At 33.5% G+C, this 25,850-nt stretch overlaps 1 protein-coding gene and 1 pseudogene across 1 annotated transcript; one reads left to right on the top strand and one right to left on the bottom strand.

The window, feature by feature from the left end:
- Window positions 1–5,390: 5,390 nt before the first annotated feature.
- Window positions 5,391–8,164, bottom strand: LOC115977158 (protein CHLORORESPIRATORY REDUCTION 6, chloroplastic). The gene is made up of 4 exons (XM_031098848.1): window positions 7,843–8,164; window positions 6,417–6,548; window positions 6,124–6,332; window positions 5,391–6,042 (listed from the first exon to the last, which is right to left on the bottom strand). Exons 1-4 carry the CDS (start codon window positions 8,054–8,056, stop codon window positions 5,836–5,838), a joined length of 762 nt encoding a protein of 253 aa, XP_030954708.1. The 5' UTR covers window positions 8,057–8,164; the 3' UTR covers window positions 5,391–5,835.
- A 5,732-nt stretch (window positions 8,165–13,896) lies between these two features.
- Window positions 13,897–17,124, top strand: LOC115973812 (annotated as a pseudogene).
- The last annotated feature ends 8,726 nt before the right edge of the window (window positions 17,125–25,850 follow it).

Genomic DNA, 25,850 nt, shown 5'->3' with positions numbered 1-25,850 from the left:
TACTAAAAGCTATTACAAAGTTTACCAAAAAAAAAAAAAAATTTACAAAACTAATGTGATAAGAATATAATTGATTTGATTTAAACAACATAATAAATGAATTTTTGAATTAATTTTATGTGATTGGTGATATATCAGTTTGTAAGATTTATGTAGTAAAATTTGTAATATCCCCAACATCACTTTTATAAATTTTACCATAATTTCGCTAAGAATTGATGTCATCCGAAATGATACCAATGGTATATTTGGATATCGCTTATTTGGCTGAAAACTGAAAATACTGTAACAAAATAATTTTTAAATATGTGAATAGTATCGTGTAACCCATTTTTAATAAAAATTTTGCTGAAAAAAGAGGTTTGTGGGTTCTGTGAAGAGTGCGCGAGACCCATTGAAAAATCATAAAAGCCACAGAAACACGCTTCTCAAAAAAAGAAGAAAAAAAAAAAGGTAAACGCAAACGCTGACATTTTCATCCATATCCAAACATGTACCAAGTATGACATGTGCCAATTAAAAAAGAAAATTTGAATAGCATGTGAAATTGATTGCACACCTTGATCTAGGATCCATGTGCATCTTCACTGGAGATGGAAATGACAAGAAGTAAGTCATCGGTACGTCGGTGGGAGACTCTCCAAAAGTCAACAAAAACAAATTTGTGGTAGGCTACAAGGCAGATGCTATGCTAGGGTCTCTTGATTGTGCATACCTTAAAATGACATCAATGCAATTGCAACCCTTACGTAGAATGGGTAATATAGTCCTTAGGGTCAATCAAATCCCTATGCATTTGGAAGTGGTTTAGGATTCAAATTAAGGAGGAATTCTCGGAAATATATAGGATCGATCTCAGGAATTCAATCTTGAAACTCGAGGGATTTCTCTTGGATTAATTGCTAAGATTAGCTTGGATCACAGTCTCCTCAATTAGGCTTTGGGTGCTTAAAGCCGAACTAAGGGGCATGAACAAGCTTGCTTGTCATTCCTCTATCCATCCATCATTTCTAGTATGTCATATTATAAATACAGTTTCGCACTTAATATGTGAATGCCTGTAACTTTGTTTTTAGATTTAATTACAACCTTTGAACCAAATATATCTTAATTTCCACGTTTCATTTTTTTTTTCTTCTCACAAAAAAGACGAAGGATATGAAACAGGGTTGGCTCAAGGCGTGAGGTTATCCATACTCCAAAAATTTACAAAAGGTTCCTAAAGCACTCCGTTACAAACCAAAGAGACAAAAATGTACAAAAGCTCCCAAAAATGGTAGGATGATATAATTGATTTTTTAAATAGAAAAAAATATAGGTGGGTTTTGCATCCTTTTTACCACATCTAAAAAGATCTCCAAAATATTGAGCTAACAGAAATCTAACCCAATTGAAACCCTAAGTTGTTTAACCATTTTTTTTAAGTGTGCCAAATACAAAACCTTAATTATTAATTTTGCATCTTATAAAGCAAGAAGAATGATTTTTAAACAAAGATAATTCTAACTTACATCTCAAAATATATTGTGTATATTGTGCTGCCTCAAATTTGAAAAATCATGAAAGATTGTCACAAAAAGTGATGGGTTTGTAAGTTAATATTTCTTTTGATAAATATGATGAAATTTCAACCAATGCTGTAGGTTTCATAATAATTGTTTTTTATCATTGAACTAAAATATTAATTGATTTTTTGTGTAGATGATATTTGAATCTCATATCTCTTACTTTATTACAGGAAAATTTATTAATTGAATTAATTAGAATCATTATTTTTAAATTTTGAGCTTCTGACAAAGAATATGAAATGTTGGTCCGTATCGGCACAAAAAAATCTAACGCATGGATGATTGCCGTCTGAAAAGGGACATTTCGGTGCACTAGTAAATGCTGGGTTAGGTTAGATAATAAATCAGTTCAGCTAGTGTCCATTCAATGCCATAGATTTCATGGTATGGAAGAGACTTTTTTTTTTTTTTTTTGAGAAGAACATGGAAGATACTCGAGAGATAATCAAATGCGGTTCATGGCTCTTTTGTTTTTACCGTTAAAGGGATAAAAGTATCCTTATCTGTAAACCTGTAACAAGGTTAGGTAAATGCATTAAAATTCATCACTATACAAAAGATTGAAGTACATTTTTGCTCAGACTCAGAATATGCATCTAGAAGCGAACTACAATAAAAAGGAGGAAACAAAAAATAGTGAAAAGAGAATCAATCACAAGGCTTTTGATATTGTGTTTAAGCACAGCCTGATAGGACCTCTAAAAGACATGGATAAATCAAATTGAGGAAAACAAGATTAGACTCCTAATAAAGTCATTCATGTAAAAAGTCTAAGCAAGAATTATACCCATTCTATAATAAGAATGACGTTAAGTCTCATTGCATACCATTTTCTTTCTACCATTGCTTTTCAATTTGTGTTAAATGCATAGTGTGGGAAAGTACAAGTACAACATACAGAAAATATGTCGTGTGACTCTATGGCTATTCAGCAGAAAAGAAAAGAACAGTTTGAATATTCAAACAACTTTTTCTCCTTATTCATGTGCAGAGACATGGTCAATCTCTGAAGGAAGTCAATAAGTCATATTTTTCCACTCATCTTTGGATAAAATTATGTCCTATCACATATGCAAAGTGCATCAATATATATTTTGGTTCCATGAATTTGGAAATAAATCCAAGTATAAACTGGGCAGTATCAGCTGGTACAGACCCCACAAATCTCACAAAATAAAAAAGATTGTCAACCAGATTAGGAACCCATCGTCTTCACACAAAAACAAACAATTACTGAGTCATGCATGTACTAGGCATTGAATTTTTGTGAGCTTGTCCTCCATGAATGTTACATTGCAACTCAATTGCTAACATTTGTTATAAATTATATATATATTTTATTGGTTCATAAATATATTTGTTGGTCTCCATTTCCTTTTGCTATAACTTGCTTTGCCTCCCCTCCCCATACCTGTGTCTGTGTTATAACTGTCACATGTTCACTGGACTATTAGCACATGGATGTGAGCCCCGCCCTAGCTAGCTAGCCAGCCATGTATTAGCCCATCCTTGACACTGTTGGTCACTTGGTCTCTAGAATTCAGATGTGTCCTCCAACTTGTTGAATTCAACGCCCGTGTATGAGGCCCCCTTTTTGAATAGACATGACCATCACTGAAAAAAATGTACAAGAATGTGAGTAAAATGTGCTCATATCATATATGGGAAGAATTTTATTTTAATTTTTTTATCATTTTTGAGAAATTTCTAAAATAGGATTTAATTCCTTGATTTTGGGCGTTGTTAAGGGTTTCAAATTTTTTTTTTTTTTTGAGAAGAGGGTTTCTAAGTTGATATATATATATATATATATATATATATATATGTTGAGAGATATAATCTCAATAACTCCAAGTATTAGTTTTTCACCAACCTGGTTGAGAAAATTGTTTGTGGTTACAGATTAGAGAAAAAACTTAATTATCATTTCTTATCATTTATTCCAAGTGACCAGTGTTCTAATATTGGTAGCAAACCTAAAGGGATCGAGAGTCTCAACTTAATTAGGTCACGATATCATGATAATGACGCATATGTGGAAAGATCCGACCATTTTTGACAGGGGCCTCATTTGAATGACAAGGCTTGCTCAAGTTGGGGTGCAAACAACAATTCATGGGGTCAACTCAGATTTAGGATGATTGTTTTGTTTTGCAATTTAGCTTATAATTAAAAACTAAGATTGTTATCAAGCAGTATTTACTTTGATCAATTTAAAAGAAAAATGTAGAACAAAGAGAGAGTAAAGAATGAAAATCTTACTAATTCTCTACCATTTACTGAATCATTTGGAGATCGGAGTAGACTAATCTTAAGTCTTAAGACTTTATCAAAATAGTCTGCTAATTTTTAATGAATAGTAATTTTCAATGGCTATCCTAGCTAGTTTTATAGTCTTATCATTACCAATTTGATAGAATAGGAATTTTATTTTTAATTGAAAAGCAAATTCTAGAGAGTATAGTGGGCTTGTTCTTGCTAAGTCTAGTTCAAGCCCATTTGCATTGCAGGGAATATAGTGGGCCTCCAAAAAATTGAAGTGTTGTCTTTTTTTCTTTCAGCTAAGGCCAGACTAAGCCCATTTAGCCACATGCACCAATGTGGTGGAAAAACGCTCCTTCCAATCAATCAGACACTCCTAATCGCTAATTTTCCCTTAAAACTTTGGAATGTTGGCCTTCAAATAAACATCACGAGGCTGCCAAATTTTATTAGGCCAATAAACAAACTCCTTTAATTTTCACCTTGCCCCATGATCGCAAAAATTAAAAGGGTTGACATCCTCAAAGTCGAAATCATCAACATCACAACCTTGAGTTTTGTAGAGTGCTAAACGCTCCAAAAACTATTGAACATGCCTTCGTAAATCTTCCATGTCATTCGCTTGGTTATCATGACGATGAGCCTCCCTCCTTGTGGACAACACCTCTATCAGCTAGGCATGTTATTCGCCATAGATATCATTGTCATTGTTTAATAGTGCAATTCATCTCCTATTAGCGAGTTGTTTGTCCATGTTTATGGAAGAAGAGAAGAAATAACGGTGGAAAAGGAATTCTGAAATCTAAAAGGTTTTGATCAAGATAAAAGTGAACTATTGTTTTTCCAAGCCCTTTATACCCTTTGTATATGACTAGTGCACACATTTTAGCGTGCTAAAAGTATATATGGTGTGCCATTTATTTCCCACAAATTTTACTTATGTCTATTCTCAACTATTTATTTTATCATGTGAGATTTGTGTGTATGGATATGCGTAATTGTGTGTGTGAAATTAGTCAAACTAAGACTCCTAACCTAACTTGGAAAACAAACAATAGTGATAAAGATAAATTAGGAAAGAAAATAAATCTAAATAATATAATTTAAAGTTCAAGTTCAAATAGAAAAATAAGAAGAAAATAATGTTGGCTTTCTAATTTTTCTCTATGATTTTTGCCATAGATTGCTGTCGCCTCCTCTAACTATTAGGATTGTTGTTGTTGAAAGCATCATCTACATCATAAACCAGTGTTCTCATTGGTCATCACTGTTCTGTGTAACTGAAATGCTAGAGTATCATGGAGACGTGTCTTGATGCGGTAACATGTCCTATGAGCTGTTTTCTCATTAAAGAAAGGCTAAGTTGGGTCTGATTAAGAACTTCAGCAGATGGTTCATATTTCTCTGTAGACAGTGTCAGTGCTAAATTATTCGAATAATGCAGATATGGGAATTCAACACAAAAAAGAACAAAAGAAGGAACAAAAGAAATATTGGAAGGTCTATGGCAAGAGCTTCACAAAATTTGCAGGGTCATGGCTGCAACACTCTCGCACTAAATTCTGTGACTATAATAATATATTATATATGTACAGATACCATTTTTGTTCCATTTGAAAATGCCTTGATGCATTCTTGACAAAAAACTTTTACAGCAAATTCACCCAATGTCTTTTTCCTTTGGCTGGGATTCAAAATGTAACGATCAGAAACACAAATGTATGTTAAGAGATATAAAGAACTACAGTTTTGGAGAAACATAAGTGAAGATGTCAGATCTTCACCAAGTACCCCACAAAGTACAAAATTGTGAATAGCATCGCTTTTGGACAAAATGATACACTTCAGCTCTGGTGAATCTCATCGTATGAGGGGGAAACTACTTTTAGATGTTCTATCATGGTCATTATCATTATATGGGGTCTTTGAAAATGTATTTTGAATCTTGAACTGAGATCTTGGATTCAAGTGGAGTACAATTAGAGTTGCAGGCTTCTTTAATTGTTTAGGATAGATCAAGTGGGTGCTTTTCGATCAAGTCGAATAGTTCATCTCCAATTCCAAATCCAAGCATCCTGGCCATGTCACTTGTCTTCAATCTAGGCTTAGGAATATCATGTTGCTTCAACCAAGAATAGACAATAAAAACTTTCTTCATAACGAACAGTTCCAGTGCCTCAGGATTAAAAACAACACCCATTCTCATATTCATCTGCCACAGAAAATTTCAAGACTTAGAACACATTGAAGCATAATCTCTCTTTCCCTCTCATACTCTTCATTTATTAATTACCTGATGAGGGACCAACATGGCTGCATAACGAGCTAGCTCTCCTGCTCGCCAGTCTAACAAGACAGGCAGCCATGGATAAGCAGCATCAAGTCTTACAAACCAGAGTCTTATATCAGGAAATTCTGTTAATTCTCTAGGATCATATTGATCTTCTCTTGTATAGTTGATGGTAAAACCAATTGTACGTTCAAGAAACTCTTTTGGCTCAACTGTAACAATACCAGCAGAAGGATCATATGAATCAGTATCCACTTATGTCCAAAAGCAGTTGAATTCTTCACAAAAATACTTACCAGATAATGGTGAGGTAATCCCTGTTGTGGCTTGAAATGGGGATAAGTCAAGACGGCTAATGATATCATTATCAATAACCACGTCAAATCGGTCTTCACTAGGTGGCATTGGAGGTGCCACTTTTGATGTATCTGTCAAAGTATAGTTCAAAAAATCTATCAAAAGTAATCTTGGGCACAGCAAAACAATTACTGTTGTTTGTCTAAAATGTATGGATTTCTTGAGGAAAATTCAAAGAATTACAACTTCTAATAGTCATTTAGACAAATTCTAATAATTCTCCTTTTCTTCAATATAATAAACTTCTTTCACCTATGCTGCTATGCACATGTGGGATTGTAGCTCTGCTGACTGTTTCATGCTTCCATTTGAACAAGGTGAACCTTGTTTTTGGGAGAAGACTAGAAGGGTAAATTTAAAAGGCTGATTGGTTGAAGTTAACTTGCACATAGCATAGGGTCCAACCATCCAAGCCCAGAAACTCTTCAGAAAATCAAGTGGGTAACCAATTAAAAAGCAAGAAAACATCAGATATAATGTTCTTATCTCTACTCAGGTGCACTAGAGTTGGTCACTTCCCTCGTTTCTAGGAAATTATCAGAGATATTATGGCCTAAAAGGCCCAAGTATATTGTAGGCTCATCACCCATGTACTTGTCGAACAACCAAAGTGATTCCAATTCTACTTCTTGTGTTACTTTGCTTGTTCTACAAGTATACAACTATTACTGTACTAGGTCTACAGCAAATTTGATCCTTTTAGGCCATAATATTTCTAATAATAATGAATGGGTGAAAATATTTTGATGAATTTATTCAATTTGCCATAATCCATAAAAGCATACAATAAGTTGATCAGATCTTTTTGACCAAACTATGAGAAGATGATCTAAATCATTGAAGCTTTAGTGCAAAATTGCAGCCTTAGTACATTCAACTGCAGCCACACTCGGCACTGTCATCAGTGTCAATAGCTGCAGCCTCACACATCATTGCTTAAAGTTATGATTAATCTCTCCATAACCTCATTAAGCGAAAGCAGTAACTAGTAAGACGACTAGTCATGGACATTTGCTAACAAGGAAATTTCTTATTGAGGGAAACTATGCAAAACTACAAGTCGTATATGTTCGAGTTAAAGAGATAACAATATCCTGATAACTTGAAACTATTCTTGTGGCTATTCCTTTATCTTCAAAACTATATATTATTGGCTATCCTCAACTTAAAGCAACAGCTCAACTTAAACGCCATTCTTTGTGCTCATAAATTCAAGTGGGTTTTTCAAGATTGACCAAAAACTATAAGAAAATCAAGTTGAAACTTAAAATGCACTTCACAGTTTAAAAAGCATGTCATTTTTCTAAAAAAGAAGACATATAGGCTGGTAACTGATATGTACTTCATGTAAGTTTAAGGTGTTACCCTCTTCATCGTCAGTTAAAGAGAAGTCGAATTTCCCTGATGGATTGAAAGCAACTGAGACTGCCACTTGTCCGCGTGGCCGAGTTGAATGCGAAATTTGCAAAGAAGCCATGGGATCCGAGATGGGTTTGCAGGAAATGCATGGAGTAGGAGAGGAAACTGTTTGTTTATGTGAATGATAAAGTGGAAGAATAGGCTTGATGGTTGTAGCCATTGGAGGTTTCAGCTGGGTATTCGTGTGATATGGCCTGAGAGCTGAGACTATACGGTTGCCTTCTTTTTTGTTTCAATTTATCTACATTTTCTCTTGGCCTTGTGTTTTGAATGCTCATATCCGGTTTGGGCTTTTATAGCATAAACCTTACCCTTATTATCAAATTTAGAAAAATTATACAAAATTACGGGAGGATAATAAATTAGTAATAAATAAATCTTACCTTTAATTTAATTAGTGAGATTCAATACTATTATGTGAGATGGTGGGAGAAGAGAGTAGGTCATTATAAATTGTTAGCATTAGAGCATTCACATCAGCTCGTTTAAAAGATTCCGTCTATTTTACACTAAAAACCTACTTTTTCTATTTTACACTATCACTTTTACAAAACACCCACATCAGTTCATCTATTCTATCACCCCTCTTATTTAAATAATCAATTTGCTTAATTATTTTATTATTTCTCTCACCTCACCCGTTTTAATACGCGCTCTCTCTCCCTCTCCATCATATTTTCTGATTTCTCTCTCTCTCTTCTATCTCTCCATACCTGGTCTCTCCCTCTCGGTCTATCTCTCTGTCTCATCTCTCTCCCTCTCGGTCACAAACCAATCCACATCATCACAGCTCCGATCACCGATCCACAGCTCCGATCACAAGCATCGATCCACAGCTCCGATCACCGATCCACAGCACCGATCCACAGCTCCGATCACCGATCCACAGCACCGATCCACAGCTCCGATCACAAGCATCGATCCACAGCTCTGATCACAAGCATCGATCCACAGTAGCACCGATCCATAGCTCCGAGCTCCGATCAAGACCCATACCCTCGAGCTCCGACCAAGCGAGACCCACGAGCTCCGATCGTTCCGATAAGCACCAATCTGTCTCTTTTTTGTTTTTCCGTTTGGGTTTGTTTGTTTTTCCGTTTGGGTTTTTTTTTTAGCAAGTATATCTTTGTGTTGGTTTTTAAGCACCGATCTGTCTCTTTTTTGTTTTTCCGTTTGGGTTTTTTTTTTTTTTTTTAGCAAGTATATTTCTGTGTTGATTTTTCTGTGAGGATGTGTTTGTGTGCATCTGAGGAAAAGAAGATGAGGAGTTAAGGTCGTTGTGCACGGAGAAGAGAGAGAAAAATTGGTGCGAATGGAAATTAATAAAAAACTAAATACACATGCTACAGTGCCCGTGTAAATTTACACGGGTACTGTAGCTCGTTGAAAATTTTAGATGATTATGCATGATTTTAGATGAACTGATGTAGTGTGTTTTTTGCTTCAAAATGTGTAAAAATGGTCAAAATGTGTATTTTACACATTTATACACAATAATGCAAGAGCTGATGTGAATGCTCTTATATAATTATTCTCCAACTTGCCTTCAATGTAAATCCTGGGGTGGTATAAATAACAAAATGCTAAAATTACTATCAATTTTAATAATAATAAAAAAATTAACTAATGTGATAAAGAATAAAGTTTGTGTCACATTAACATCATAATCAATAAATTTCTTGCATAATATATATATATATATATATTTTTTTTTGTGCTGTGTTTAAAAGTTGATACATTATGCATTTTTTTTTTTTTAAATAATATTCCTAGTATTACTCGGTACAAATAAGGATTTTCAAGTCGGGTTGGTGCCACTAATATTGTCTTCCAAATCAATAATAAAACTAGCAACCTACTACTAAACTTTTTTCTAAAAAAATTCACTTATGTAATTTATTAAGTGGCTTGTCTTTAATACAGACCGAGTATTACATCATATAAAATAAAATATAATTTCTTTGAATGTTGTTGCATAATCTTTTAAAGCTTCATATTTTTCCACATCATCATTGTTAGGGACATATTTTATGTAATTGGCTAATCATTTAACAAAATACACTTCACTTGTAATTAGATAGATCTAGGATGGGTTTAAAACTTCAAGAAACATGTTGTTCAAATCAAGTGTTAAAGCCATGAAGATCTGACTAAAAAACAAGTGAAGAAGAGCTGTTCATTAAAGCTTGACAACAATTTCGACAGAAATACTTCTATCGAGATTTAATGTTAAAACTTGACAGAAGCTCGATACAAGCTGTATCTGTCAAGAATTATGAAATCAGAAATTCTAGATCTGATTTTCAGCCAATGCTTATGTATTTGTGTAGGGTTTCTTTTTTCACAACCCAAGACATATATAAAGATTATTTTAAAGGCTGTCGCACATGCATTGTGTGACCGGAGACAAAAATTGCTCTAGTTCATTATTCTCTTTGAAGAAGTTACTGCATTTTTATGCCAAGGGTTTTGTACCAATGAGCTTCCTGATCTTCATTGTTGATGAACTGAAAAACTTTGCAGCCAACATCTTCTTCAAGTTGGTGGAGTTAGTCACATATTGGGATTCGTGCATCATTTAGTCACATATTGGGATTCGTGCATCATTTAGTCACATATTGGGATTCGTGCATCATTGGTTAGTCACGTATTGAGATTCGTGCATTGAATGAAGAGATTACCGCTACAATACAAGTCTAATTGGGTATTGGGGTAAGGGTTCAACTGTAAGTTGGTATTTCGAGATAGGCCAAAGGGTTTGGTAAGATTCCTCATACTTGTAACTGTTTGTGTTTGATAATAGTGGATTCTCAGGAGTGGTGACCTTAAATTCACCCGGTGGGGTTTTGCCTCGGTGGTTTTCCTCATTCGTAAACAAATCACCTATGTTAAATTTATAAATATGAAGAGAATAGAAGAGCAACCATGATTTTCTTCTGTTGAAAAACGTTTTATATATATTTATTTTCAAAGTTTTTCTTTTCAATGAAAGTTCAAGAACCTAAGTTAGGGTTAGGAGTGGATCCTCAATATTGTAAGTTATCCACTTATCAATCCAAGCATAATTCTAAAGTTTTGATTATTGAAATAAATTGTTCTCTTTTCATAATCAGTTTGTTAGGTTGATGTTTAGTTCCTAATTAATTCATAAATATATTTTGACATATTCTTTTTCTTAGAATAAGGTTTTATAATCTTTCTAGCAAAACATAATAATTTTTTAGATATTATTTTTGTCATAGCATTGCCTTAGGGTAAGCGATGTTTTTGAGTTTTTCTAACAAAATTATTCTTTTCTAGACTAAATCATTGAAATAGTTGATGAATAGAATCAACCAAAGAGAATTCTACTAATTAAGCTTATCTCTAAATCTTCCAATAAGATAATTTATGTGTTTACTTACCCAATTGTGTCCTAAAAGCATATTGGTAGTGGATGCTTAATGATATTGGTGGGAAAATCCTGACATGCTAGTGATTTTAATTTGAATTTTACCGAACTTTCATTATGCTAGTTTTAATCATATTTTCTATATATTATTGGTGTTTTTGGCATATTCTTCTTTTCCATTTCTTGGTGAAATGACAGCCTTAGTTATACTACAATTTTCGTCTTAAAATTGAACAAATCATGTCCCTAGCCTTTTTTATAACTTGAATCTTCTAGGCAGATGCGAAAATTGGAGTGAAAGAAGAATAATTTCAGTAGGGGGTGGGGGACATGCAAAATAAGATTTCATAAAAGAGAAAAATAGTGGAAGAAAGGAATGTGGTAAGACTTAAAGAGATAGGCATGGGCAAAAATATTATTAAATATAAAACATTAATAAAGTGGGAGTGTACTCTTTCTTATGGACAAAGTTTAGTTACAAAATTGGTTGTAGCCTTAAATTACAACCTTACTTAATATCTTTTTATTAGAGATAAATTTTGACAAATCCACTATTGGATTACATCTTCTTATTTTATCCTTCATGTTTGCAAAATTTCTAGAAAATTAAAGATTAATAGCTATTTCATTAATAAATTGTTAAATTGCAAGTTTTTGTAGTTTAAAATTATGAATAAAATATAAGCTTATTGATCATATAGTAAATAATATTTGATTGACACATAATTTGACGTGCGTATTAAGAGTGTAAAGAACATGCAATTCAAATGTTGGATTTTCAAAATATGAAGTAATTTTTATTTTATTGAGTAAGGTTGTAGTTTTATGCTACAACTAACTTTGTTGTTAAACTTTATCATTTTCTTATTATCATAACAAGATATTGCACTATTAAATAAATAAATTATAAATATTATGTCTTAGAAGATAGGGGTGTCAATTTGGGTTAGTGTGTCAGGTTTATGTTGTGTTGAGGTAGGGACATTCGACTAAATAGCTCAACTCAAACCCGACCCATTTAATAATCATATCATGATCCTTCAACCTTAACTCAACCTGTTAATAAGGCGGGTTGACCTGACCCAACCCACTTGACACGCTTAATAAACAGGTTGTGTTGGGTTGACACGAATGTGACACAACCTATTTCAACCTGCTTAATATTAATTATAACATCCCTCTAGAAACAATTTTTTTTACATCCCAAAAGTAGTGTATACACTTCAAGTCTTCAACATATTTCAATTTCTAATTATATCCCTTGTAAGTTTTTGTAATTATTCACTTTTTTTTTTTTTTAAGTATAAGATATAGGTTGGATATAAAAGTTATTTGACAAATCTAAAATAAAATGAATATTTATTTGTTATATGAGTTAAATGAGTTGTGTTAAATGTGTCATTTCAGGTTGATATGAATAAATTGACGTGTCAAACATGTCTATTGTGGGTCAAGCGGATTGACCCATTGATGACACATTTCTTATTGTGTTGTGTTCGGGTCAACCCATTTATGATCCAAACCCGCTAAGGCCCAATCCTAATAGGCAAAAACCCGTGTTCGGTTCGTGTTGTGTTCGCGGATTAGGTCCAACATTGACAACCCTATTAGAAGATGACAACAGAACCACAACAACATAGTTATGTCCGTTTTAGAAATTTACATCCAAAATAGAATATTTAGATCTACTTGATTCAAATATTCCAAACGCTTACTTGATAGAAACAGCATATTTTTTTTCATAGGTTTTACCACTGCTTAAGTGTGATTTTTAAAATAATGTTTTCGAAGAATCAAAACAATTTTCGAAATAACTAACCCAGATGGAGAGTATAGATTAAAAAATATTTGAACGACCAAAATCAAATGTTTTAAAATTGAGGGATCAAAATTGAATTACCCTAAATTTGATGAACCAAAAAAATGCATTTTTCCTCCCCCACCTTTTTATCTTCTTCAGTTCTTCTACCTCTCCCCTGCCTCACCATACAAAATCAAATCTCTCACCCAGAAACTTAACCAAAGCCAGCACCTCACAAGACAACTTGATTGCTAAGATTTCCAAATACTTATCCATTTAAAAACGACTTATCTTACTTTTTTAGGAAAGCTTTTTTATTGAAAGTATTACATATAAAAGTTAAAAATAAATAAAATGTTGATTGGTTTTTTGCTAATACTGTAGTAATAAAGGTGAAGAAAAAACATGAAATGCACATCCAAACAATACTGATGCAGCTTTTTGATCAAAAAATTATTTGCCCTTGTAAAAAAATATGCTACTGAAGTTAGGTAATAAGATTCTGTTCCATATGGGATCCACAAATACTAAAAAAGTTTAATCAAAAAGCAGGATATGTATCATTTGGTAGCTAGTCGACAAATGCAAAATGCTAAAATAGAAAGGCCTTACATACACTTCTGAATAAACAATGTGAAATATAATTAGAATGATAAAAACAATTTGTTTATTGTCCTGAGTAACATTGATTAAACCAAGTAGTGATTAATTTTTTCCCCCTCAAAATTAGTTCCATGTGCTCCTCATCTCAGTATTGCTGAAAGTCAAAGCCAAGCCCTCTCTGTAAGCTTCTGGACGGAGAATTTGAACAATGGAGAAACGGGTGGCGATCATTGGGGCCGGAACGAGTGGCCTTCTTGCTTGCAAGTACATATTGGAGAAGGGCTTTAATCCCATTGTTTTTGAAGCCAAAGAGGGCGTAGGAGGACTATGGAATCATACAATAGAGTCCACCAAGCTCCAAAATTCCAAAGAAACTTACCAATTTACAGATTTCCCATGGCCTGCTTCAGTGCAAGATATGTATCCTACTCACACTCAAGTGCTGGCGTATCTTAAATCCTATGCTCAGCACTTTGGCATCATTCCTTACATCAAATTCAACTCCAAAGTCATTTATATAGACTATGTTGGAGAGCCTTTTGAAGAGATGGAGTCATGGGATTTATGGGGAGTAACTAGCAAGCCTTTTGGCTCTAAAGGGAAATGGCACATTGTCGTGCAAGACACCAAATATTGCACCATAGAGGTAATTATCATTTATGTTGGTATTTGGTTAGTATCTACTCTCTAGAACTAATGTGAAAGGCAATGGTTAGAATTATAGTTAAATGATTAATTTTTCATCTAAGACATCTTAGAACACATGCAAACTACTTGTCTTCTTAAATCCAATTCCACAATCTTTCTATGTCAAGGAAAATGTTTCCTTTTAACTTTGTGAAGTTATTTTCAAGAAAATTTAAGATAGTTATATATGCCTACTGATAAATTACAAATTCTACCAAAATGTTAAGTTATTAGGAAATGATGAATTTATTTACTTAACCATGATTTTAACATTTCACTATTTGTATAGGTTTAAATTCCCCTTTAATAAGTGGGGCTTAACACGTGAGAAATAGTGAATTTAATTACTTAATCATGATTCTAACCAGCTTCATTCAATCTTTACATTTATTATGGAGTTTGATACTAATGGCATGGTCCATTGTCACGGTAACACGCCTAATCCAAAAACATACATAAAATCTGTTGTACTAGTTTTAGTTACTAACGGCATGGTCCATTGTCGTGGTAACACGCCTAATCCAAAAACATACATAAAATCTATTGTCCTAGTTTTAGTTTGGATGGAATTGATCGGGACCAAATGCTAACTAAAAGGTAAGGAAGAATTCTTTCTTGAACACATAGACCCTGAGCTTAATTATGTTTTATTCGGCCAGGTTCACCAAGTTGAGTTTGTGGTTCTTTAATCTTTGTATTGGACGATTCAGTGGTGTACAAAACATACCCAAGTTCCCTCCAGATCAAGGTCCTCAAATGTTCGATGGTAAGGTGATCCATTCCATGGACTACTCTGAAATGGGCAGTGCCAGTGCTGCAGAATTAATCAGAAGAAAGAGAGTCGTAATCGTTGGTTCACTGAAATCTGCAGTGGACATTGCAGCAGAATGTGCAAATGCAAATGGTAAGTAAAATTTATATAAGAATATCATGTACAGGCAGCTTCAAGGAATAAGGACTCCCTAGTTCAGAATTTTTTGTTGAGCTTATCATTTGAATACCAGCTCACAGTTCTTGATTCTATAGTTTCCAAATGTGTAGTACAGAATACTGAGTAGATGTCTCTCAAAAATGCTAATGATTCTCATAATGTCTTTTTTTTTTTCACTTTTGGCCAGTAATTTTCACTATCTCATTACGTGTCTGCTTGGTATAACTTATTTTTCAACTTTTTGAAAATAAGCTGGTTTAAAAAGCCGTACCTAAGTGAAGTTCAAAAAAACTGTACTTTGAAAAGTTGCAGCCATAAGCCTGCTGATGCGTATCTTATCTTTTTGATATAGGAGTTCCGTACCCTTGCACAATGATTCAAAGGACTGCTCATTGGTTGATCCCCAGTTTCTCTTTCTGGGGAGTAAACCTTGGCTTCTTATTCTTCAATCGCTTTTCGGAGCTTCTGGTTCATAAGCCTGGTGAACCATTCCTACTTAAGTTATTGGCAACCATACTTTCACCCCTGGTATTCTTTTTCTTATCCTTTGGATGTGCATGTTTTTAAAACAAATGTGTATGATGCTGAAGGTTTTTTTTTTTTTTTTTCCAGAGATGGGGAATCTCAAAATTTGCTGAGAGCTATCTTAGATGGAAACTCCCTTTGAAGAAATATGGAACGATACCTAAACACAGCTCTCTTCTAGATATCTCTTCATGTCAGATTGGACTTCTGCCCGAAAATTTTTATGACAAAGTGGAAGAAGGAAGCATTGTTTTAAAGAAATCACAAAGCTTTAGTTTTTGTAAAGAAGGTCTGATCATTAATGGAGAAACTCAGCCGCTAAAAGCAGATCTTGTAATTCTAGCCACAGGATACAAAGGTGACCAAAAGCTTATGAAAATGTTCAAGTCTCAAATCTTTCAGAAGTACATTGTCGGTTCAGCAAGCTCAATAGTTCCCCTCTACAGGTTTGTCAGCTTATTAAAGTTAGGTTAAATGGCATATTTCCTTCTCAATCATTAATCTTTATCTCCAAAATCATCTATATACTTTAAAAGATTTCCCCTTAATCCCCTATCATTTTAAAATTGTTTCAAAAAGATCCTTATGGTACTATGATGGATGGAAAATGATGACATGACAAATGGAATTTATGCTATGTCATAGGATTTACGCTGCCAAAATAGCTTTAATTTCATGAATTCTATTTGCTATGTCAACATTTTCCATCAATTAGATGATTATAAGAACCCTTTTGAAGTAATTTAAAATATAAGAATGATTTTCAAATAATGGTCAAAGGTAGGTGATCAAATATTCAATCTAACCTGTAATCTTTATAATGTTCTTGACAGATTAAAGCTTACCTTAGACCATTCAACGTCGCATCATTCTGATTCATTTTATAATATGCTTTCTATATAAAACTGCAGACAGATTATTCATCCTCGGATTCCACAACTTGCAATAGTAGGATATGCAGAGGGTTTCTCCAATTTGAGTACCTCTGAAATAAGATGTCAATGGCTAGCACATTTGCTTGATGGGAACTTTGAATTACCTAGTATAAGAGATATGGAAAAGGATGTCATACTGTGGGAAAATAACATGAAGCAATATGCTGGAAGGTATTTCCAGAGGTTATGTATTGGGAACGTTAATATTTGGTACAATGATCAATTGTGCAAAGACATGGGAACTAAGCATAAAAGAAAGAAGGGAATATTTGCAGAGTATTTTCAGCCATATGGACCAACAGATTATGCAGGTCTCACCCGTTTGGACCAACAGCGAGGAATGAAGATCAACTAACTAGAAATGATTGCACAAGTTTATTTATTGAGTATTGTTCTCTCCTCCCATTCTTCAAATATAATCAGAAAAAACACAGACACATGTTTGCTAAGGAGCTAGTCTTTTTCTTTTTAAAAGATGTTTATTGAATAATGCCAAGTTTACTGTATTTCTGGAAATGGAATGCACCTAATTATAAATAATTTGATAATTACAACAATAGGAATGCAATTTTGTAGAAACAAATTTACAGATTAGGAATGTTTTGAATGGAAAAAATATATATTATTAAGGTCAGTGGTCAAATGCAAGGGCAGATCAATGGTTGCTAGGTGGTGAACAAACAAAAGGAAATTAGATATCGATATACCAATTGTTGCTAAGCGAGTATGAAAGACAAAGGGGGCGAAATGAGCTGCAATGCTAATAAAGGAATAGAAAGAGTGAAAAGGGTGAAATTGTAGGCTAATTCGATGCAACCTATAATTTTAATGGGCCAGCTTCAGATTAACCTAATTTTTTTAGTAAGTAAAAAAAATTACCAATTTTTATTTTTATCCTTCAAGTTCATATGAGTTAACAAGTCCAAATCCCCGGGTTTTTTTTTTTTTTCAAGTTTATATAGTACTATGAAAAGTTAGCTTGAAATATATCCAAATTGATCAATAGTTTTGTAACTTAATGATATTATTTCTTAAGAGCTTTGTAGCTCAATTAACACATCTTGGTGTTTCCATTCCAATGGAATCGTCAATGGTTCATATTCCTCACCCTATTGTAACTAACATTGTTTGAAACCAGGTTAAATCCTCCTCCCTACTTATCCTAACAATTGACTTAGAAAAAAATATAAAAAATTCCCAAACTGAGAGATACTTTTTGCATTAGGCTTAGATGCAAAAATTCCTTGTGAGATTTGGGTTAGTTGAAAGAACATCCCTAGGTTTCAATTATTCCTTATAATCACCTAATGTTTCCATATTTGCCAAATTGATCCATAGGCCCACTCTTGGACTGTAGGGGCAATGACCCCCCCCCCCCTCCCCCTAATATTTTTTTAAAAAAAAATTATTAGTATATATGTAGGTTTTAATTTTAAAAATTTTATTCTATAAAATTACACTTTTCCCCTTTTATCAATATCATTAATTTTTTTTGAGAGTAATGCTATAGTAACAAACTTTTCTACAATATTTTTATAAACTGTTAAGGTAGCAAATTCTTACTAGTTCACATATGGGACTACCACTTACATAATTTTTTTACATAACAATAACTACTAACAACATCAACAATTTATAAAAATATTTGTAATTCTAGCATTTTCATCATTTTAAAGGCTATAAAAATTTATAGATCTAAAATCTAAAACAAAATATACAAGCCTAGAAAATTAGCCCAGCAATTAAAATTACCAATAGCAAAAAAAAAAAAAAAAAAAAAAAAAAAAAAAAAAAATCAATCAATTTTACTCAAAACAAACAACTTGGCCCTTTAATTTTTAATTTTTTTTTTAAACAAACTAATTTTGTCTTTACCCAGCAATACACATCAAAGACATTAAAAAAAAAAAAAAACCATCACGGCTAAACAGCAAATCTAGAGGCCAGAACCGCAACACGCACTTAGTAGCAAAGCCGCCCTCTAATTCCAAGTCCTAGCTCCGTCCCTGTCCATAGGACTAACTTCCGTTAGGTCTTATAAATAAAAACATGTAATTATCATATGATTTCTTAATTATCACCTTGGTGAGATTTCTTAATATGGTCACATGATGATCATGTGATTTTTTGTCCATAAGAGTTAACAAAATTTAGTTTTGGGATCAATTTAGTTATAAGAAAACCTCAAAAAGATATAAAGAATTATTAAAAATTTAAAATCCAAAAGGAGGTGTCTTAGCATTTTGACCTTTTGCATGGTCTCCCTACTTTTAAAATCCAAAAGGGATCTTTTTTTAGATTTTGTTTAGTTAATAAAGATTTTATTTTATTCCAACTTTTTGGTGTGGTTATTATTATTATTATTATTATTTTGTTTCCATCCTCTAATAATATAAGGAGTAAGTTTTACACTTCATTTGCTCATAAGGGCTTGTTTGGATTGAGGGGGGAGGGAGGGGGAGTGAAGAAGAGTAAAATAGAGTTTGCTGAAAATAGGCTAATTTTGGGCCACTCTACTCTCTCTCCCTTTCCCTCAATCCAAATGGACCATAAGAATTAATGGAAGTTAGTTCTAGGATCAATTTAGTATATAAAAACTTCAAAAAATATAAAGAATAATTAAAAATTTAAAATCCAAGTTTTTTTGCTTTGTGTCCTACAAGTTTTAATAAAAAGGGATTGTTTTTAGTCTTTGTTTAATTACTCAAGATTTTATTTTAGTCCTTCTTCTTTATATATATATATATATATATATATATATATTTTTTTTTTGTTTTTTCTTTTCTTTTCTGTCCCTTAATAATATGAGGAGTACCTTTATACACTTTGCTTGTTTTTTCTTTTCATTTTCTTGGTAAAACGATAATCTTAGTTACACTACAATTTTTATCTAAAAATTGAAGTAAAAGAAAAATATTTTCGGTAGAGGGGGAGACTGCGGGGGACATGCAAAATAATTAAGGGAGGAAAACAGTGAAATAAAGGAATGTGATAAGAGATAGACTTGGGCAAAAAAATATTATTAAATATAAAACATTAATAAAGTGGAAATTTACTTTTTCTTGTTATTTATACCAAGATATTGCACTGTTAAAAAATATATTATTATATGTCTTAGAAGATGACAAAAGAACCATAACAATATAATTATGCCCCTTTTGGTAATTTAAACTGCAAATATAAATTTTAGAATAATTTTACCCAAATGTATACTTGACGGAAACAACACTTTTTTTAATACATGTTTTAACAATGTTAAGGGTCCAATTAGTTGGGGTGGAAAAGTGGTGTGATAGAAAATAGGGAGATAATTGAAAAGTAGGGAAACATAAGAAATTTTAGTTTTTCCTTAATGTGTTGGGGTGGGGGTGGAAAAATAGAAGGATGTAAAACTTCTTTATTTGGTTGAGAAGAAAAATGAGAGAATAAAAAAAAATGTAATTTGTATAAATTTACTATTATATCCCTATTAGATGAAACAAAAGGTAATGACATTATATTTTTATTGAAATTTGTGTATGTAAAAAAGGAAAAGAAAAAGGTGAGAACAAGAAAAACCCAAAACAAATGAGTAAAAAAAAACACCGGATGAGAACTTAAGAAAAAGAGAAAATGCAAAGAACAAAAAGACAAAATGGCAAAGAAGAAAAAGAGAAAAAATATTGTTGGTAGGACTTTTTCGTCTACACCCTCCACCCACGAGCTTTTGCTCATTTTCTTTTCATTTTGGAGAAATTGCATTTTAGTGGGTCCTACTTGGATCCATGGTTGTCAAAATCTTGATTTGGATTTTACAATCCTACGATTTTACGATCCCATCTGCCCAAAACGATTCAAATATTTCAAGGATCTTTGTGGTCGTTCAGGATCAGTAGGATCGTATGATTTTGACGATCCCAAACAATCTTGGTTTCTTGTAATTTTCTTTAACTTGACAACAGGCTTAGTTGGACCTAAATGAAAAATAAAATCTCAATAGACCAAGTTTTTCCACTCTAATGTAGAGAGAGTGTCAGTTGGATCCAAATAAAAAATATCCCAATAGAGTGTCACAATTTTGAGGTTTTTGGCTTCTTTAAATGATGCTTACCAATTAATGTAGTGATACACGGTAATTATATCAATGAATATATAATGTAAATGATTATTTAACATACCAATGTGTAATTTTTGTTTTTTTCTCAAATAATGTAGGATCTTACGATCCACGATTCGATCCTACGATCTACGACTTCACCTACCTCCCACAATCCTACGTAGGATCCCGATTTTGACAACCTTGCTTGGATCCTACCAAAATCTTTCTAAGGACATTTCCAACCATTTTTCTATATTTTTGTACTGTTTGAACAGTGAATAGTGACATTTAACTTTTACCTACCTTTTTTCTAAAAAATAAATCTTCCAATAGATTCTTTGTCCTTTCTCTATCTCATTTAAATATTATTTCTTCTTTTTTTAACAACTATATTTTTCAATGAGAAGTATTATGTCTACAACATTTTTCGCAATATTTCTCAATTAGGATTTTTTATTCTTTATATTATTTTTCCTTTCTTTCATTTCATTTTCATCCATACGTTTCATTTTTTTTTCTTGTTTTTCTCTTCCACACACTTGTCCAGTGTCCTATCTCTATCCCCCCGCCCCCCCTTCTTTTATCTTCATTTTCTCCCTCATTCAAGAACATTCCAACGAATCCAACTCTCATTCTCTCTTTCTTTCTCCAGCTCTTTCTTTTTCTTTTCTTTTTTTAACTTGATTCCAAAACATTCACTAGCTCTTTCTATGATAAGAAAAGAAAGAAAAGAGGTATAGAGAGAAAGAACAAGAGAGATGGATCACTGTGCTGTCGCTCATCTTCGTCCCCAACACAGTCCAAATGGGTCAGATGGCTTCTGTCTTCTGTCTTCTTCTTCTTCTTTTTTTCTTTTTTCTTTTTTTTTTGCTTTTATTGTTATGATTTGATTAATTTTAAAGTTGTATTTTTGAGTTTGTATTCTGATAATCTGATTATGCTTGAGTTTAGAGATGTTTGAGAGAAAGATTGTTATGTTTGTAGTCGTTGTGTTTGTAGCTATGAGAGGAGAGAGAAAGAATTGTTCTTATTTATTTATTGAGATGTATGAATTTTTTAAATAGAAAATTTCATTTGGAGTTGCTACAGTGTTCTCTAGATCAAGAGAACTACTGTAGCAACTTCAAAAAAAATTTGGAAAAGTTTTGCATATAGAGAATCAGTTGGAGCTAGTTTTTTGGGCTTACTCTCCAAAATATAGATTTAGCTAATCTATTGGAGATGCTCTAATTCTGCTTTCCAACCAAACAACTTATAAAAACCTTTCTCTCTCCCCATTTTATATTCCTCCAATTTTCACTTCAACCAAACGGACCTTAAATGTGATTTTTATAATAATGCTTTCGAAGAATCAAAAGGCACTTTTAAAAACAACTACCCAAATGGAGAGTGGAGCTTAAAAAATATTTGAAGGACCAAAATCAAATGTTTTGAAATTGAGGGTTCAATATTGAATGTCCCTAAATTTGATGAACCAAAAAAATGCATTTTACCTTCCCCCACCTCTCTATCTTCTCTAGTTCTTCTTCCTCTCCACTTTATAGTCTATATCACCATAGCTCCCATTGGCCGTAGCTACAAACCTTCACACAAAATCCGGTCATGCACCAAAACTGGCCAACAATAGCCCACAACAAAATAAAATCTCTCATCCAAAACTCAACCAAAGCCAGCACCTCATTATATTGAAGCTGGAACTGAGTTAAATGAAAACGGCAAAACCAATTGTCAAGTGCAAGGCAAAACAACACGCGTGAGATTAAAAGAACAGAACAAGCTAAAGAACAAAATGGCAGAGTGCGAATTAATGAAATCACGTGCATAGCATGTGAGAGTAACTTAAGTTCCAATTAGTTGTATAGGAAGTACACCTGGCATGCATCTAATGGTGGAGATGTATTTTCGTCAGATTAGGGAGTTAGTTAATTTTCTGTTTTAGTCTTAACTCCTTTGTTATTGTATATATAGAACAGGGGCTTATCTAATTAGGCACCTTTGTACATTTTCTGAAATTGATGAATGAGAATTTTTCTTTTCTCTCAAAAGCTCTCTCTTGCAATTTCTAGAAACCTCTTTCTTTATATGGTATCAGAGCAAGATTTTCTTTCATTTTCTTTCATTTTTGTTGTTGCCAAATAGATTTTAGTCTTCGAAATTTCTTTCTTTTCTTCTCATTTTGCTTGAAGTTCTAGTCTTTCATGGCTTCTGATTCAACAACCAATCAAGCACAGTCTTCCAATCAATCTGTGCCTTCTACAAGCACAACAATGGCAGATGAATCTGCTAACAATCCTTATTTTCTTCCAGCCACTAAGAGTCCAGGAATAGTTCTTACTTCATAGCCTTCAACTGGTCTAGAGAACTATTTGAGTTGGGCGAGATCAATGTTCTTGGCTCTAAGTTCACAAAACAAATTTGGTTTTGTAAATGGTTCGATTCCACAACCAGATCTTGCCTCTCCACTGTACAATTCTTGGAGTAGTTGTAATACCACTGTGCTTTCATGGCTGACCAACTCTCTCAGCATGGATCTCAAGGCAATTGTGATGTATATCAACACCGCAAGGGATTTATGGATTGATCTCAAAGATAGACTTTCACAGGGTAATACTCCAAGGCAATTTGAGCTACAAAAGGAAATTGCTCGTCTTTCTCAAGGTACACTCACAGTAAGTTTATACTTCACTAGGTTTAAGACACTGTGGGATGAGTTTATCAATTTTTAACCTTTCACTATATGCAATTGTGCTTGCACATGTGGTTCTAAGGCTTCTCAATTGGAAGCACAGCATAAGAAGCATGTTTTTCATTTCTTGATGGGATTAAATGATAGTTATGGGAACATTATAGGCCAAATCTTATTGCTTGAGCCTTTTCCATCTATTAGCAAGGTCCGTTCTTTGATCTTGCAAGAGGAAAAGAGAAGGAGCTTTGGACATGGAGTTAATGTAGTCTATCCTACTGAGGCTACTGCTATGTTTGCTACTCATGCTAAGGGTTTTAATGGCAATCAAGGACAGAACCAAGGCAATCGTGGTAATAAAGGTCATTTTAAGAAGGATAAACCCATTTGTACTTACTGTGGCCTTAGTGGTCATATTGCAGACAAGTGTTATAAGTTACATGGGTATCCTCCAGGCTACAAGCACAAGGGAAGCAATCAAGCTATGGCCAATCAAGTTTCAACATTTTTGCCTTCTGGAAATTTTGGCAATTTGGATGGTTTTGCCTTGTCCAATCAAAATTTGATCCAATATAATGCTGGCTTCTCTAATCACAGCTTTCACTCTGAAGCTGGTCTTCCTCCACAGCCTTCTTTTAGTGCTACATTTGCTTCTCCACAGACTTCTGTCCAAGGTTCTCAGCCTCAGTGTCCCATCTCTCAGGTTCAATGTAAGCAGCTTCTTAACTATTTGAAAGCAGTCACAGTTTCTGGTTTAGGCATTGGTACTTCTACTACTCATCAAGTTGCCACTGTCATGGCATCTACTCCTGTTATTCAACTTGCCTTAACACCTAACTCAGCTTCCTTTTCTACTGCTGATGCTTCAAATTTTTCAGTTAATCCATTTTGGATTCCCCCAAATTTCACACATTCTGTTTTTTCTGCCCATATTGTTGATAGACCTGTTTTTAAGTCTAATGATTTGATTTTGGACACTGGTACTACTGACCATATGGTCCACTTAGTGTCACAACTTACTGTCATCACTTCTACTGTCCATTCTTATGTTTTCTTGCCAAATGGGGATCAGACTTTAGTAACACATATAGGCATTGTGCAGATTTCACCCACTTTAACACTTACCAATGTTTTGTGTGTTCCTACTTTTAGTTTTAACCTCATTTCCATAAGCAAACTTACACAACAATCTTCCTATTGCCTTATTTTTCTTGGACATTGGTGTTTTATCTAGGACCTTGCTTAATGGAGCATGATTGGTTTGGGTAAAGAATGTCAAGAGCTATATCTGTTGCAAGCTCCTGCTTCTCAGATTGCTCCTACTGCCTTGGTTGCTTCTACTAGCCAATCTTCTTCCACTTTATGGCACAGCAAATTGGGACATCCTTCCTTTTCAAAGATTTCTTTGTTGAATAAACTTGTAGGTTCTGAAGCTTTCAATAAGTCAGATTGTTGTGAGGTTTGTCATTTTTCTAAGCAAAAAAGGTTACCTTTTCCTTCTAGGAGTCATGTATCTATTCAGCCTTTTGAACTTGTTCATTGTGACTTGTGGGGTCCTTTTTCCACTTGTACTATTGAAGGTTTTAGGTACTTTTTAACAATTGTTGATGACTTCTCTCCTTGTACTTGGGTTTATCCTATTAAGAATAAATCTGATACTCAGTTTTTCATTCCTAATTTTGTTAACATGGTTCATACTCAATTTCACGCTTCTGTTAAGACTATTAGGAGTGACAATGGTACACAATTTTTCTTAAGGGAATTCTTTCATTCCAAAGGCATCTTGCATCAATTGTCATGTGTTGATACTCCTCAACAAAATGCCATTGTTGAGAGGAAGCATCATCACATTCTCAATGTTGCAAGAGCACTAAAATTTCAATCCAATTTGCCTTTGTGCTTATGGGGTGATTACATTCTTACTGCTGTCTATCTTATTAATAAACTGCCTTCCAAATCTCTACACAACAAAAGTCCCTATGAATTGCTTTTCAAGTCTTCTCCACCTTATAATCATTTAAAGTGTTTTGCTTGTTTGGGTTTCATATCCACTTTATCACATGATAGGCACAAATTTGCACCTAGGGCCAAAAATTGTGTTTTCTTAGGCTATCCTCATGGCGTTAAAGATTACAAGGTTCTTGACCTTGAATCCAATTGTGATGCCCCAATTTGATTGATTGTGTGATGTGCATGGGTGTGTGATGAGTCCCACATTAGGTATTTACTAGGTAGATCTGGGCTTTATTAACAACTACAAGGAGCCTCAATTGTGACTAGTCCTTTTGAGGTATAGCGCAGATATGGCTAGCGCTTTTCC

This window comes from Quercus lobata, chromosome 2, assembly GCF_001633185.2.
Source record: "Quercus lobata isolate SW786 chromosome 2, ValleyOak3.0 Primary Assembly, whole genome shotgun sequence".
NCBI lineage: Eukaryota > Viridiplantae > Streptophyta > Magnoliopsida > Fagales > Fagaceae > Quercus > Quercus lobata.
The sequence above is the reverse complement of the archived record's forward strand: the minus strand, read 5'-3'. Positions and strand labels throughout refer to the sequence as shown.